At 42.5% G+C, this 18,268-nt stretch overlaps 2 protein-coding genes across 4 annotated transcripts in view; one reads left to right on the top strand and one right to left on the bottom strand.

The window, feature by feature from the left end:
* The window catches only part of LOC128704109 (RING finger protein 17), a 297,172-nt gene that overhangs the window by 223,695 nt on the left and 55,209 nt on the right, over positions 1 to 18,268 (bottom strand). Inside the window, exon 1 of one of the 3 annotated variants that reach the window (XM_070099114.1) lies at positions 2,961 to 3,303. The exons of the other annotated variants lie outside the window; for them this stretch is intronic. The gene's annotated coding sequence lies outside the window, so the exon portion shown is untranslated. Of the gene's footprint in view, positions 1 to 2,960; positions 3,304 to 18,268 lie in introns of those variants that run through there. 3 annotated transcript variants of the gene reach the window in all.
* On the top strand, positions 838 to 9,063 carry LOC128704104 (mucin-2-like). Its single transcript, XM_053799133.2, has 3 exons — positions 838 to 903; positions 1,477 to 1,540; positions 4,657 to 9,063. The coding sequence occupies exons 2-3, from the start codon at positions 1,495 to 1,497 to the stop codon at positions 7,983 to 7,985; spliced, it is 3,375 nt and encodes a 1,124-aa protein (XP_053655108.1). The 5' UTR covers positions 838 to 903; positions 1,477 to 1,494; the 3' UTR covers positions 7,986 to 9,063.

Raw genomic sequence — 18,268 nt, 5'->3', positions numbered from 1 at the left:
CGGCCGTGATTTGATAACTGAGCATTCGCTGCAGAGATTATTCGACTGATGTGTGCTTCTGGCGATACGCTTAGCAGTATGCTCAACCCCCCCCCCCCAGCCCTTTCTTCCTGAATGAAATTTGCAGCCTCTGTCCTCCCGAGTCTATACTCACGTTTCTGGTCTTACCTCTTTACCCAATTTTCATAACCTTGTTTTTCTCTGGTAGCCAATCTGTGTACTCACCTATATGTGGTTGCAGGGGTCGAGTCACAGCTCCTGGCCCCGCTTCTTTGCTGGTCGCTACTAGGTCCACTTCCTGTTCTATGAGTTTTAACGTATCTCTTCTTAACGCTATGTATGGATCCTGCCTCCACTACATCACTCTCCAGACTGTTCCACTTCCTGACAACTCTATGACTGAAGAAATATTTCCTAACATGCCTATGACTCATTTGAGTTTTCAACTTCCAGTTGTGACCCCATGTTGGTGTGTTCCATCTCTGAAACATCCTGTCCCTTTCACCTTGTCAATTCCTCTCAGTATTTTATATATCGTTATCATGTCTCCCACTATTCCTCCTGTCCTCCAGTGTCGTCAGGTTGATTTCCTTTAACATCTCGTAGGATATACCCCTTAGCTCCGGGACTAGTCTTGTTGCAAACCTTTGCACCTCTCCAAGTTCTTGACGTGCTTGACAAGGTGTAGTTTCCATACCGGTGCTGCATACTCCAATATGGGCCTGACGTACATGGTGTACAGTCTTGTGTGTGTGTTTGGGGGGAGGGGGCAGGTATCAGCGGGCATGAAGAACCAGTTTTTTTGCTTGCAGAGAGTGTATAAATAGGAGGCAGATGGAGAAGGGAAGGCAGTTTTCACTTCGCTGATGGAAGGATAGAAAGTCAGATTCGCCAGTGCACATAGTGAGTACACTCACCACCAACGGACACTAATACCAACTTTTACACTCACCTCCAGCTGTACATTTACCAACAGCAGCACAATTATCTGCAGCTGTATATTTTCCATCTGTACACTACTAGCACATTATCAGCTGACACGGCCAGTTTGGTCATTTATACAGTCACGATGTTCAATTTAAAACATGACTGGGCAGCCATTCACTTTTGGCTACTGGCCAAGAGAAAGAATCAGCATATGCAAAATGAAGACTGTGCCAATCAGTGATTTCCAGCGAGGAATATCAAAGGCACCAGCCCAAACTTACCATCACACACACACACACACACACACACACACACACACACACACACACACACACACACACACACACACACAGCTATATTATGATGACATATCACTTTAAATCCCATGCATAGTGCGTGCATATGTTGTTTACTAGTTATATTTGGTGTACAATATGTACGTTTGGTTTCAGAGCTGAATATAACGTTTAATATACGAAACTTGCAACAGGGAAATATGAGGTAAGTGATGTCCGATATCTGACTAACGTTGTTGTGTGCTTTGTGCAGGACAGAAAAGTGAAGTGAATGGGCGTGATGGTGCTACGGTTTCTTCTCCCGGTGTTTCTACTAGGTAAGTCACTACCTCCCTCTGCATTCTCACTCTTACCGGGCAACACCTAACAATTACTTTGCTAAATTTAAAGTCTTTCAACTGCGGTGGTCATTCAGTAATTAACCTGTACACATCAAGAATAATTTAATTCTTAAAATATTGATCAAAGCAAACTCTGTTGACATAAAAATGAAGCGTATTATATAGCATTTAGTCCCCCACATCAGGATAGGTTGTGTAAATTATCCTCTCAGTATACCACAAGTTGATAAGTATTTATATGTTCTACAGTTTCAGTATTTACTAGAAACACTATGCTGAAATACTGAAACTCGCAAGAACTTCGATTACAATTCGATATAAACGAGCATGAGGCAGTTTGAACCATCAGAAATAACAGGCAGTGAAATAGTGAACGTACAAGGTGTTCAGGTACCTAGAAAGGTAGGTGCAAAATCAAGTTCAGTTCTGTTATTTTAAAAAGGCCTCGGTAAAGACTCAGTCACTAACAGAAAACCAGAAAATAAAATAAACATTATTTATGAAAGTTAAGTATGGTAATAATGTACAGGTATTAATATTAGCAAATGAGACGTAGAATATGACAGAAGCCTTTAGATAATTATAACCAAAAACCCACGAGGGCCTGGGAACCTTTAGAAAATACAAAATGAAAATAAAGTAGAACCAATAACACTGACAAGTGAGACATTAATTATGACGAAAGCTTTTTAAAAGAATATCTTATCTACTGAGAATAAATGAGATGTGTGCGCTCCAATATATGGTCAGAATCAGCAATAGATGTTGATGATTTTATATGAGGTAAATTAGGGCAGCCAAAAAAATGAAGCAGCAAGACTAGCTAGTAACTACAGCTAAGGGAATAGACGGACTGAATTCTAAAAAAAAAAAAAAAAAAGGACAAATGACGAGGGCGTGCGCCAGAAGACATACCACACAGGAAAACAGGAACCTGGTGCTATCATCTGTTATGTACAAGAGTTGAAAATTGTAATGTTTTGAAAGTCAAGCAAACACCGATAAAAAGTGGCTATTATTATTTATTTTACTCAGGAAAAGTGTTAAACCAGTAAGTATTGTGTAGCCCCTGTGAGGAAAAGGTATTTTCCTTTCCATTGTGTAAGATCCCTGCATGAGACAAGCTAACCAACCATTCATAGGTCAGTCACCCAAACATAATTTATGAGATAAATTCATGATAAATTCCACAGTATAAATGAAGTGCCAACTTTCCAGGGGCTTGCCATTCCAGTCATAGTGTCGTACTTTTCTCTATTGTGATTCTGTCATTAAACTTCAAGAGTTGATGGTCATGTAGTGACGGCGGACATGTGACGGAGTTTACATCAAGAAGTGCTTTAATACTGAAATTAATCAAACACACACACACACACTAATATAAAGAAATACTTACCTCGCAGTAAACCCAAAATAATTTGTTTCCAAGTTGCCTTTTTCACTTTGTATCATTCCAGTTATAGAGTTGTGCTCATACTATCCCACGTCTATGGTAAGCTGGTATGCTATTAACACATTTTTCGGGCCACTCTGATAACTTTCTTGCCACTAGAAAAAATCTTCATACTAGTCTAGTTCTACCACATTCTAAGTGGAATAGCTTTAATATTACGATACTGTTATTAACTATGGTTATTAACTGTTATTAACTAATGGTTATTAACTACTGTTCACTGTCCATTTGTTAACTTTGACTGCACTAAAAAATAACATTTTCTGAAGGAAAAACCTGTTAAATAGCAATGAGAGGTAAAATCGAGGTGAACGAACAATGGGAGTAAAGTAAATAAGTCTTAAATAACCGGTCATACCACCACCAGGTCTTGCCCAACCTGACGAAGCTTGATTATGAAGGATAACAGTGTGTGCTACTCACTGTTCATGACTGTGTAATCACTTTTCATGACAAGTGTTCACTTCATGAGAATGTGGTGTTAACCTGTCTCACTGCTGTGTGACCCCCCTCCCCCTCCCCCGTGTGATGACTACTGCAAATTTGAATTTTTCCTGGTTATATTCAGCTCTGCGTTGCCAGACGTATCGGCCAGTAAGTTTATTCAGGTACATGTACACATAAATACAGTTACGTAAGTTACCTCACAGGTTTATGTAAGGTAGCCTAACCTATATCAATGGTTCCAGAGATCATCGCTCCCGCGCCCCGGTCTCACACCAGATCTCCTAAACAGAAGGAGCATTACAGGACTAAGAATTATTAAATATGATAGTGAAGAAAGCTAGTAAATATATTAGATGAGAATACCGCTGTATGACTTGTGGGTTTAGCGCTTAGTTATTATAATAATAATATTAGACGAGAACAATGGTTAAACTGTTGAGTCACTGTTCAAACTATGTTCACCAGCTTGTTTCGAATTCAATATACTTTTTTTTTTACACAGTTGAATTAACAGGCCAGTTCGTTCGTCGTGCCGGCTGAGCTATTGTACATAATACAATATGGAAATACAAAGTCAAAAAAGTCAAATATCTTATTACCAATAAAAGTCATTATTGGGTTGGTCTTTTCAAAAACAATTCATTCATCTGATAGACACGAAAAATTGATACAGCTTCAAGATTTCAGATATCATTAACCAGGAAGTGTTTTACCATTTAGTAAATAGGTTTCTCAGTTGTTAACATTCACATCTCCAATACGATATCAGTCTGTAATGATTATTAGAGAAGTTCCTATGTTCCTCTTTGTATTCTTGAGTAACATTTAAAAACAGTTCTCAGGATTCGAGAATTAATCCAGGTTTGGGTTTAATCCGTTTAGTTGTTTGCTAACCATATAACTGGAGCCTGTGATCTTCTGCAGTTTCTTACAATCTTTGATAATTATAAATTATCAAATTCTGGGACTTTAATTGCATCTTCCTGTGTGAAAATAGACAAAACTACTTTTAAAACAATAACACTTTTCTTTGTCGTTATCAATAAGTAGAACTGAAATAGACTACAAATAATTCTTGTCATACTGATTGATCCTCAGTGCTGTTATAATGTCAGGATAGAATCAATAATTTAATTCATAATCATTATATTTGAGCTGTGATATTTATTTTGGTTTTCTTTTAATCTTTCAGGTTTAGTAGGGGGAGCACCAGATAAACTGCATGCTGAGGACGCTGGTCACTCGTCACTTCACACAACAGGTCACAGCTCCAGTGCCAGCACTCCGGGTGGCACCTCCTTCCCTGTGGGTGCTGTGTCACCCCAACAAAGCGATACTGTTAGGCCCATAGAAAGTACACCAGTGTCGAGCTCTTCTATAGATAGTGATCACAAGTCGAGCATTCCAGTGGAATACAACTTTCCGGTTGCACAAAACTCTGTGGTTCTTGGTGCACAGTCTATTAGTCCGTCACTTCAGGCAGCAGTCGGTAATGCTCCCTCTTTGGTGCAAACCTATAGTGCCCCTGCCATCTCCCCTCCCTCACAGCTGTACAGCGTCCAGGCACCAAGCCATGACACCCCCAGCCAGGCATTCTACGGTCAAGACGGGCGTAATGTTGTTAATAATGAGGAAAGTTCAAGTGACTTGAGTCAGACGATTGCAAATATTCTTTATCAGCTAACTGGCGGTGCTGTAAATTCTCTGAACGAGGCTGGTGTACCGAATCCCCCTTCAGTGCGCGTAGGAAAATTTCACTTTTTCACGGCTACTGATCCCCAAGACGAGAAACCTTTTCTTCGTAACTTCCGCCGGCCAGTCATACTACAACCCCACGAAGAAACTCACGCCTTCCTCGCCGTCTCCCCGGGCAACATTAAAATTACCGGCACTGAACACTTATTGCTCAATGCTAAGATTCCCGGTAACGAACCAGCCCAGTTCGGCACCCAGATTCCTGGTACCGGACCCTCCCAGTTTGACGGCCAGATTCCTGGTACTGGACCATTCCAGCTCGGCGTCCAAATTCCTGATACCGGACCATCCCAGTTCGACGGCCAGATTCCTGGTACCGGACCCTCCCAGTTCGGCGTCCAAATCTCTGGTACCGGACCATCCCAGATTGACGCCCAGATTCCGGGTACAGGACCCTCCCAGTTCGACGCTCAGATTCCTGGTACCGGACCCTCCCAGTTCGACGCTCAGATTCCTGGTACCGGACCATCCCAGTTCGGCATCCAAATTCCTGGTACCGGTCCATCTCAGTTAGACGGCCAGATTCCTGGTATCGGACCATCCCAGTTCGACGGCCAGATTCCTGGTACCGGACCCTCCCAGTTTGACGGCCAGATTCCTGGTACCGGACCCTCCCAGTTCGGCGTCCAAATCTCTGGTACTGGACCATCCCAGATTGACGCCCAGATTCCGGGTACCGGACCATCCCAGTTCGGCATCCAAATTCCTGGTACCGGTCCATCTCAGTTAGACGGCCAGATTCCTGGTATTGGACCATCCCAGTTCGAGGGCCAGATTCCTGGTACCGGGCCCTCCCAGTTTGACGGCCAGATTCCTGGTACTGGACCATTCCAGCTCGGCGTCCAAATTCCTGATACCGGACCATCCCAGTTCGACGGCCAGATTCCTGGTACCGGACCCTCCCAGTTCGGCGTCCAAATCTCTGGTACCGGACCATCCCAGATTGACGCCCAGATTCCGGGTACCGGACCCTCACAGATCGAAGGCCAGATTCCTGGTACCGGACCATCCCAGTTCGGCGTCCAAATTCCTGGTACCGGACCCTTCCAGTTCGGCGTCCAAATTCCTGGTACCGGACCATCCCAGTTCGGCGTCCAAATTCCTGGTACCGGACCCTCCCAGTTCGACGCTCAGATTCCTGGTACCGGACCCTCCCAGTTCGACGCTCAGATTCCTGGTACCGGACCCTCCCAGTTCGGCATCCAAATTCCTGGTACCGGTCCATCTCAGTTCGATGGCCAGATTCCTGGTATCGGACCATCCCAGTTCGACGGCCAGATTCCTGGTACCGGACCCTCCCAGTTCGACGCTCAGATTCCTGGTACCGGACCCTCCCAGTTCGACGCTCAGATTCCTGGTACCGGACCTTCCCGGTTCGACGCTCAGATTCCTGGTACTGGACCCTCCCGGTTCGATGCTCAGATTCCTGGTACCGGACCCTCCCACCTCGAGGCCCAACTCCCCAGCACCTTCCACTCCCCCGATGCACAAACAGAGAGCATTCCTGCTGAGAGTGACGAGATTATCGACATCGTGGATCAACGGCTTCTGGATGACAATTTACCCCTCTCCATTGAGGACCAAGACGAAGAACCACACGAAGACGAGGATAAAGGACTTGGCTCAAATGAAAGCGTTACACCACGACCCGGGAGCTCTGGTACACTTATTACATTCAACACAGCCAACAACGTTGGCCCTAATATTGGCCTTGCTCTCCAGACCGGCCCTACTGCTCAAAACTTTGGACTTACTATTCGTAGTTTTGATCCTGCTACCCAGACTGGCCACACTGTTCAAGCTCTTGATCCGGATGTTCGAACCAATCCTGTCGTTCATACGTTTAACCCAGCTCTCCAAACTGGTCCAAGTGTTCAGATTTTTGGTCCTACTGTCGGAACCGGTTCTGTTGCTCAAACTGCTGTTTCTGCTATTGAAACCCTGGGTCATACTTCCCAAAGTGGTCCTGATGTTGAAGCCTTTGATTTAGCTGTCCAGGCTGAGTCCAGGCAGAGTCCTGGCACCCAGAGTGGTCATGCTCTTCAATCTGCTGAAACATTCAGTCCTCACACTAGCTCTACCGCTCAAACTAGCTCTGTTGCTGAAACCTTTGGTCCTCCTTCACAGACTGGTCCTATTGCTCAAACGTTTGGCCCTGCTAGTCATGTTCCCATTGCAACTCCGGCTATAGGGACTGTCCCGTCCTTTGGTATCACTAGCACACCATTAACATCTGGCACTCCTCGCCCGCAGGAACGAACTAGTGCACTGTCTCGAACGTTTACAAATGTTGCTGGTCCATTTGTGACCCCAGATCCTTCCCTCACTTTCAGGGGTGAAATCGGCATTGGCAATGTCAATCCTCAGTCACTGGAACCAATCTTTTTAACACAAGGTGGTGCAGCACCTGTTAATAACGTAGGATTTGGTGGCTTTCAGACATCCGGCGTATCACTTGCCCACACTAATCCACAGCTAAATTTCCAGAGCCCCAGTGCCGCACATGGATCCATCTCCACAGTTAAACCGTCCAGTGCAGCAGCACATGGACTCGTCTCTACAGCTAAACAATTCAATACAGCACATGAACCCATTTCCGCAGCTAAACAGTCCATTACAACACATGGAACCATCTCCACAGCTAAACAGTCCAGTACAGTACACAGACCCGCCTCCACAGCTAAACAGTCCACTTCAGTTCAATCCAGTGAGGACAAGTTATCCAGCGAGGTCAAGTCTCTGAAGGGAGGTTCCGATGTAGCTTGAAGGACCCCACTTCCTCAGATGACATTAGTCATCGAGCTACAACAATCCCCTAACAACTTAATGACCTTTCAGCGACAAGAATGCTTAGAGACCAATTGGTCTGATGTCGAGGGTCGCTCACTCACCTAGTCTCTTGGCCCGCCCTACGCTGGCCTCTTCAGGAATCCATGTTTGCGTCCTGTGTACGTCCAAGTCTTAGTTACAATAGCACTTTTACAATACCGTCACGTGTCCATACTCTTAAACCTTATCTTGACGTTTGGGTGCTTTAATATTAACTACACCGCTTGTGAAAACATTTACCGAGTCGTAATACAATAGTATATTCAAACATAATATCAAGTGGTTTTCTTCACTGTGTTTCTCCCAGCATCAGTATTCTTTTCGTGGAAGAAATGTTTAAATAATAAAGTTGCATATTTGACAACTATGAAACAAAAACAGGCATGCCCCGCTTATACAGCAGGTTAGGTTCTGGGCTAATAATGTAAAGCAAAAATCACTGTGAAGTGAATTAGTCTCTTTTCGCTTTCAAACGCATAAAGCCTGATAACATGTTAACACTATAATAAGTGAGCGATTGAGCTAGGCCTAAAAATGAATAGAGTACACACACATTTTCCTCCTTAGCTTATAGTGAGTGATGAATATATTTATTGTAGGAAGGCTGAATAAATGAATGGGTATAATAGAAAGCGCTGTATTAGCGAAACATTGTAAAGCGGGACCTGGCTGTAGTAGAAAATTGAGATATGCTATTGTTCTTAAATAATAATGCATTTTAAGTATATAATAATCACATGTTGTCTACGCTTCTCATAAATACCCTTTTCCTGGCCCCTTGTGCCCGAAGCCGTCAGCGAAACTTCTCAACACTGCTCCTCTCCTCGGAGCCGTCAGCGATTACTATGGAAACTCTTCTCAAAAGAACAGTTTTTTCTTGCCTCTGCTCGAAGCAGTTAATAACTGACGCCCAGAGAGCCATTAACCATGTTATGTACTCTTAGATTAGTATTTGTATTTATTTTGTTATAAAATATGCTTAAAATTCAAATTCATTGGTATTATAATCCCAGTCATAATAATACACTGAGAATGTAAATGACGTCAACAGTTACGAAAAATGCTTGAGAAATTTAATACAGTGGGCCTAAACACCAGGCAAAAAGTATAACTTAATAATCACGTTCTCCCTACTATTTAAGTGCATATTATATGAAAGACTTGTGGTCTGCCTTGAAGCACTCTTCCCAATTTAAGATATTACTACAAATACACGACCACCATCTTTGCTACACGACCCTTCCCCCAATCACGGCTACTCCACCATCCCTGCTACACGACCATCTCTGCTACACGACCATCTCTGCTACACGACCATCTCTGCTACACGACCATCTCTGCTACATGACCATCTCTGCTACATGACCATCTCTGCTACACGACCATCCCTGCTACACGACCATCCCTGCTACACGACCATCTCTGCTACATGACCATCTCTGCTACACGACCATCCCTGCTACATGACCATCTCTGCTACATGACCATCTCTGCTACATGACCATCTCTGCTACACGACCATCCCTGCTACATGACCATCTCTGCTACATGACCATCTCTGCTACATGACCATCTCTGCTACACGACCATCCCTGCTACACGACCATCCCTGCTACACGACCATCTCTGCTACATGACCATCTCTGCTACACGACCATCCCTGCTACACGACCATCCCTGCTACACGACCATCCCTGCTACACGACCATCCCTGCTACACGACCATCTCTGCTACACGACCATCCCTGCTACACGACCATCTCTGCTACACGACCATCTCTGCTACACGACCATCCCTGCTACACGACCATCCCTGCTACACGACCATCCCTGCTACACGACCATCTCTGCTACACGACCATCTCTGCTACATGACCATCTCTGCTACATGACCATCCCTGCTACACGACCATCCCTGCTACACGACCATCTCTGCTACACGACCATCTCTGCTACATGACCACCAGCTACATGTCTCCCACAATTCTAATTCTTCAAAACAACTACATTAGACATTTTTCAAAAACTTGCTCGAAACCACTAAAAAATTGCTACCTGAAAGAAACTAGACACCGGAGAACTGCTTCTTCACAAAGATACAATGGAAACAAGAGATCCTTATAAACACAACTATACCATACTCTTGACAACTACTGTCACAAAACCAGAATGGACACTGCATTAAGTCAATATACTACGACATTCACACAAACCAAAAAAACAAGAAAAAATTAATATAAAAGTTTACACATACACTGGGTACAAATACCCAGGACACACACACACACACACACACACACACACACACACACACACACACACAACTGACGTGTATAGTATGCAAAATCATGGAGAAGATTATCAGGAGGAGAGTGGTGGAGCACCTACAACGAAACAAGCTTATAAACGACAACCAGCACGGATTTATGGAAGGCAAATCCTGTGTCACAAACCTACTGAAGTTTTATGATAAAGTAACAGATGTAAGACACGAGAGGGGTGGGTTGATTGCATCTTCTTGGACTGCAAGAAGGCCTTCTACACAGTTCCTCACAGCAGATTGGTGCAGAAGCTAGGGGATCAGGCGCGTATAATAGGGAGGGCACTGCAATGGATCAGAGAATACCTGACAGGGAGGCAACAACGAGTCAGGGTACGTGATGAGGTATCACAGTGGGCACCTGTGACGAGCGGGGTCCCACAGGGGTCGGTCCTAGGACCAGTGCTATTTCTGGTATATGTGAATGACATGATGGAAGGTTTAGACTCAGAAGTGTCCCTGTTCGTAGATGAGGTGAAGTTAATAAAAAGAATTAAATCAGATGAGGATCAGATAGGACTAAAAAGAAACCTGGACAGACTGGACACCTGGTCCTGCAACTGGCTTCTCGAATTTAACCCCGCCAAATGCAAAGTCATGAAGATCGGGGAAGGGAAAAGAAGACAGCAGACGGAGAATAGGCTAGGTGGCCAGACTGCAAACCTCGCTCAGTGAGAAAGATCTTGGGGTGTGTATAACACCAAGCACGTCTCCGGAAGCACACATCAACCAGATAACTGCTGCAGCATATGGGCGCCTGGCAAACCTGAGAATAGCGTTCCGATACCTTAGTAAGGAATCGTTCAAGACACTGTACACAGTGTACGTCAGGCCCATACTGGAGTATGCAGCACCTGCTTGGAACCCACACTTGATCAAGCACGTCAATAAATTAGAGAAAATGCAAAGGTTTGCGACAAGGTTAGTTCCAGAGCTAAGGGGAATGTCCTACGAAGAAAGGTTAAGGGAAATCGGCCTGACGACACTAGAGAACAGGAGGGTTAGGGAAGAGATGATAACGACATGCAAAATACTGTGTGGAATAGACAAGGTGGACAGAGACAGGATGTTCCAGAGAGAGGACACAGATACAAGGGGTCACAATTGAATGTTGAAGACCCAGATGAGTCAAAAGGATGTTGGGAATTATTTCTTCAGTCATTGAGTAGTCAGGAAGTGGAATAGCCTAGCAAGTGAGGTAGTGGAGGCAGGAACCATACATAGCTTTAAGATGAGGTATGATAAAACTCATGGAGCACGGAGAGGACCTAGTAGCACTCAGTGAAGAAGTGGGGCCAGGAGCTGAGTCTCGACCCCTGCAACCACAATTAGGCGAGTACAATTGGGTGAGCGCGCGCGCGCGCGCACACACGCGCACACACACACACACATACACACACACACACACACACACACACACGGGGCCAGGAGCTCGGACTCGACCCCCGCAACCTCAACTAGGTGAGTACACACACACACGAGACAAACACGACAAATACCTAATAAAATACATATAAAAGGTTAACATGCTGTTTCTATTAAAAATATCAACAAGTGAGCCACGTTAAAAGTTGAACCTAAAATGTCAGATAATGCCAGGTCTTCATTTATTTTACTCGGCGATCTATGCGATTTTTCTCCTCTCAGGTTGATCACCTTTGCCATTACCTAACTTCCCTCACATGACAGTCAACTTTTCTGAATGTTCCTCCTCCTCCTCCTCCTCTGACAACAAGTACTGATTCAGTTCCTAACAGTCTGATGTCTTTAACAGTTATACTTTCTAACTACCCTTTCACGAGGTGCTATAGTAATCCGTCCTGTTAGGCATAGTGTCTACCCTACTCAAAAACAAGTTCCTGGATTTTTTTCCCTATCGTATTAATGAATAAAACAATCACAATAATGGTGTTCACCAACTCCAAGGCCGAGGAACTGATTACCTCGTTTTGTGTATATAGTTTTACAGTCTTCCCATTATGTCCTTCAATTTATACTGACAAAGTAACTAGATGGAGAAACGTCTACAAATAAAGATACCCAGATGTTGCACATGTGTAATTCTTCATCTTGTGGGTACTGTATACCATTCATGTACAACGCAGGATAACCCAAGAAAGTCAAACATTGTGGCTCACTTCCGTTTGGGTCCTTTAGGTCCTCACGTGATGTCACCCAAAAGTCTACTAACGCCTCATTAATAACATTTTTAACCATATACATTTTAACTTTAATGGAAAATTGAAATTTCCTTAAAAAAAGTTGAAAAAAAAAAAAAAGTTAAAAGTTGCCAAATACAAACCTTTCTTAATTTTACATCAAGTATTAAGCCATGATGAACATAAGCTTAACTGATGAAGATTATAAAGCGCACCATGAAAAACAGGTGAGTGACGCCAGAGGGTAAGCAGGAGGAGGGATACAAGCCACAACAAGAGTAAATGGAAGTAAAGGTCGTGCAGTATATTAGTCTCAGTTGAAAACTTATAAAAGACAATAAGCAGTAAATGAGAGAACAAAGAATTATGTGAGGATGTTGAATGAGAGAACAATTATGTGAGGATGTTGAATGAGAGAACAATGATGTGAGGATGTTGAATGAAAGAACAATTATGTGAGTGTGTTGAATGAAAGAACAATTATGTGAGGATGTTGAATGAGAGAACAATTATGTGAGTGTTGAATGAAAGAACAATTATGTGAGGATGTTGAATGAAAGAACAATTATGTGAGGATGTTGAATGAGAGAACAATTATGTGAGTGTTGAATGAAAGAACAATTATGTGAGTGTTGAATGAAAGAACAATTATGTAAGGATGTTGAATGAAAGAACAATTATGTGAGGATGTTGAATGAAAGAACAATTATGTGAGTGTTGAATGAAAGAACAATTATGTGAGGATGTTGAATGAAAGAACAATGTGAGGATGTTGAATGAAAGAACAATTATGTGAGGATGTTGAATGAAAGAACAATTATGTGAGAGTGTTGAATGAAAGAACAATTATGTGAGGATGTTGAATGAAAGAACAATTATGTGAGGATGTTGAATGAGAGAACAATTATGTGAGAGTGTTAAATGAAAGAACAATTATGTGAGTGTTAAATGAAAGAACAATTATGTGAGGATGTTGAATGAGAGAACAATTATGTGAGAGTGTTGAATGAAAGAACAATTATGTGAGAGTGTTAAATGAAAGAACAATTATGTGAGGATGTTGAATGAGAGAACAATTATGTGAGGATGTTGAATGAGAGAACAATTATGTGAGAGTGTTGAATGAAAGAACAATTATGTGAGAGTGTTAAATGAAAGAACAATTATGTGAGGATGTTGAATGAGAGAACAATTATGTGAGGGTGTTGAATGAGAGAACAAGGAATTATGTGAGGATGTTGAACGAGGTTGAAAGCAAAGATGATGTGCTCTCTAACGGACGGGACAAGCTATTAAATAATTTTAGACTGGCAGTACTCTTAATTTAGGAGGAAGAGAGGGGAGGGGGTGTTTTAATGCTGATAAAGGGCTCTTGATCTGATAAATTAGAGCTACTTTTCCCTTCCTCAGCTCAAACCTGTATACCTACCAGTAATGTATGAATTACGAGTTTTTCACTTTCCTATGACTATAAAAAACTGCCAGTATGACCTGATAATTCTGGAGAACTGGTGCCTCCTTGAGTCATATTTGTTATTAATTTAGATATTTTACTGTGTGGTAATTCTCACTTACATGACATTTTATCAGGGTAGACTAAGAACCACGTTTACCTAACACGCCTATTATGTAGGTTGGTTTTCCTGTCATATTCCATCACACAAGATGGTAATGAAATCAACCAGCCCGAGCTGGGAAGCTTCAGTAGGACGATCAGGAAATCGCGGAGCACTGCCCTTCTATAAGAGTCTATAATTCGTAGTATTATACAGTCCATGCAAGAGAAAAATGCAACGCAAATACAGGGTGTTGCAGCTAGACAAAAAGTTGCAATACTCTGCAGAAAAACGTCTGCCCAAATTGTTCTGTATTTCCCAAATGAAGTAGTGATATGTAGGGCGCACCTCAGCAACACAAGATAGTAACCAACCAACACTGGGTAGGAACCAGTTCTCCAAGTCACCAAGGCTAGCCATTCACTTCACATTAAGGACAAGTTACATACACACCAATTCTAAAGATATTCTGGTCAAGTGTTATAAGATATATTGGCTATAAACCATGACCCCCCCCTCATTATCTATATAAAAGATAGTACCCTAAATTAACATTATGTATAACCACTTACGAATTTAGAGCTTCCATCAATATAAATAATAATAATAATAATTATTATTATTAAATATTAAAAGGTTTTAAGAGTTACACTACAGATACACAGATAGGTATATAAACAACTGCAAATACTTCACTGAGTTCCTCAGAGCTAGGGCGCGTACCCAACACTGAAACGCTGGAAGAGAGAACTAGCTGTTCTGAGATTTTTAGTTATACCTGCGAGATTTTCGCCTAAGTCCTTCAGGAATTTGGATCCGCAAGTTCACTATATTTCCTAGACTTTTGGGACTCAATCATCCCTGCTGTATTGGTGAAGAAAAGATGTCAGCCAGTGTTGAACATGTGTTGTCCCACACCTGTTTATGAAAGTGTTAAACTCGTTGGGGGTCATAAAGGGCCTGGTGACAGAGGTAATAAGGGTTGATCCGAGGTGGAAAAGGTTGGTCCATTTCTTTGGATGAAGAATCCTTCATCGGTAAATGAAAGAATGTGCAAGTGCTCATCTTAAGAATCCTATTAAGCTATTGCCGTGTCCGTCATAACTAGTGACAATATAACCAACAAGAATAATAATTAATTTAGAAAACAATAGTAAAGGCAGACATAACACACCTTCCAGCAAATTGAATTTAGCAGCTAAGAGCTAATATCTTACCAGAGATCATTTCCAAGTCTGGCCTCTAATGTATAGTACCACACCCCCATATGTAACCCACAGGAGCTATGCTGAGAGATGGTACTTCTCACGCAACAAGAACTCCAACTCAAAGCTGTCGTAGTTACTAACCACGTAGTGGAATAAAATAAGGCACAATGCCGTAACTGGAACGATACACAAATAACCCGCACATAGAAGAGAGGAGCATACGACGACGTTTCGGTCCGACTTGGACCATTTACAAAGTCGCACTAACCAGAAGCGGAGCAGGACGGGTATATATATATATATATATATATATATATATATATATATATATATATATATATATATATATATATATATATATATATATATATATATATATATACCCGTCCTGGTCCACTTCTGGTTAGTGCGACTTTGTAAATGGTCCAAGTCGGACCGAAACGTCGTCGTAAGCTCCTCTCTTCTATGTGCGGGTTATTTGTGTAACGTAGTGGAATACTTGACTATATCATTATCACCCTACCATTGTCTTCCAGCTCAGGCTGACAGATTTCATTACTTGTGTATGAAAAAACTAAAGTGATGAAACATGACGAGGGAAGAGACGTAGCTTTTCCTCCCACGCACTGCGTTCATACCTTTGCTAACTCCATAAAAAGAAAGTCGACTAATACCCAGGTAACTATTCACTACCAGGTGGACATTCAAAGTTGGTGTAAGGAAACTTGTGCCTAGGTCTCGCCCCACGGAGTATTCGAACCGAGGTGCCTTTAGTTATAAGCACAGTGCTCTAAAACTGATCTGCTGGTAGTCTGGTTCTGGTAGCCTGGTAGGCAAAGCTTTCGACTAGTACAGTGTCTGTGGTTCAATTCCGGGCCAGGTGGAAACACTGGGCGTGTTTCCTTATACCTGCTGTCCCGGTTCACCTAACAAAGTAGGTACCTGGGTGCTAGTCGACTGGCGTGGGTCGCATCATGGGGGACAAGCCTGAAGGACCCCAATGGAAATAAGACAGTGTTCGAAAACGAACTTTCTTGGGTTATCCTGGGTGGCTAACCCTCCCCGGATTAAAAATCCAAACAAAGTCTTATCTTACCTACGACAGATTAGCTATAAATACAGATCCAGACATTATATTATAATCAGAACTAAGCGCTAAACTCACAAGGGTCACAACGCTGATCCAGACACTATAACAAAGTTGCTATAAACATTAATCACGATTAGGAACAAATGCCCCCTAAAACACTTGTGCCTATGCAAAACAACCACGGGGAAAGTTGAATGATAGCTCTAGGCCTTTCGTGTTGCAATCAACACATCAGGGGCTTACAATATTGCAGAAAGGAGGAGGTCCAAGCAAGGGTGCTTCCTGTGATCGTGTTTGCTTGGACCACCACCTCTTCTGCAACATTGCAAGCTCCTGATGTGTTGATTGCAACACGAAAGGCCTAGAGCTATCATTCAACTCCCCCCGTGGTTGTTTTGCAACTTGCATCGATTGTTCGCGATTTTTGCGAAACATGTACCCATGTGCAAAAAAAATTATTTTGTACTTTTCAATTAGGATACTAATCGTAAGCAATAATATCCATATAGTTGTTATTTATTAACCCAGAATAATAATAATCACGTTTATTCGTCTTTGCTGGGAAACACCAAGTTCTTCTTTTATGAAGCGCAATCAAGACGCTAAGTAAAGCCAACATTTCATGGACGACGTTTCGCTCAAACATTAGTATGACGTCTAGCAAAAGTTTGTGTTGTAGTGCCTAAACTGCCAGTAGGCCGAGACACAACAAACTGTTGAAACAAAGCACTTAGTTTACGTAAACTGCAGCGAGTTTTCTCATGCTGATTGACCATTACATTGTCATTCTTAATGCTTATTATCCTCACATTATACTTTATAATATTAACTAACGTTCCGCTGTGTTTTTTAATGCTAGTTAACATTCCACTGTTCTTATTAATGTTAACTAACACTGTACCCCTTGAACTGCAGAACCACCATAAAAATATATATATTTTCGAAGTCTTGCATTAGAATCCATTAAAGAAGCAACACTTGCCTCTTACACAAACAAACTCACACCTCATGGCGTGACACAAGAACAACTCATCCTGGAAGAAGATGGCAGTCGACAGTTAGGAGAAAGTGCCTGGAAGCAGCTTTCAGGTCTTTCAAAACCTCAACACCTGACCACCTACTTCTCTGTCTTCAGTGTTTGTTATGTGACCTGTCCTTCCCTCTCCACTTCACTAGAATATATATTTCAGTAGCTCTGGATTTCGCTGTACATCAAAACTCCTCAAACTTGAGCGACATGTGATCTAAAATTAAGGTTTGTTCTGCGTTACATGTCTTTATAGTCAGTTGTCGGCTTGTTGCCCCCGTCACCCTTCTGAGCGTGTAGCTGGGCTGGTAAACCGTACCACGGGTGGGGTTTGAACCCGCGGTCAGAGAGTCTCTAAACTGGGCTGATAACATTGTACGTAGCGTTCTTAACCTTCCCTCTTTTGCAGCATTAACAGTTGCTTTTCCCTCATTCCCTCGCCTTATATCTACATTATCTGACTGTATGCTTCATTCTTCATACTCCAACGAGTATTCTATTGTAATTCGTGAAGCGCTAATTCGATGAGGACCATTCAGAGCAAGGAATAGCGCAAGTGTAATCCTCCCTGCGCTAATCGAAGCCCGTTGAAACCTGATCCTCACTGCGCTAATCAAGGCCTTTTTTCTTGCTAGGTAATCACGGGTGGTGTTATCAATTTTCCTTCGTCTGTACTTCCACAACATAACTTCAAAATTCAAGGACCTGTTATGATAAATTACACTGAATATATACTTCAAAAAAAAAAAAAGAAAACCTAAACACACTAACGGTACACAGTCAGTGATGCAACACAAACCAAGTCGAATTTAGCTTAATAAGGCTGACACGGGGTTTCAATGACGGTGGGTGGGTCTCGA

This window comes from Cherax quadricarinatus, chromosome 66, assembly GCF_038502225.1.
Source record: "Cherax quadricarinatus isolate ZL_2023a chromosome 66, ASM3850222v1, whole genome shotgun sequence".
In the NCBI taxonomy this organism is placed as follows: domain Eukaryota; kingdom Metazoa; phylum Arthropoda; class Malacostraca; order Decapoda; family Parastacidae; genus Cherax; species Cherax quadricarinatus.
The sequence above is the reverse complement of the archived record's forward strand: the minus strand, read 5'-3'. Positions and strand labels throughout refer to the sequence as shown.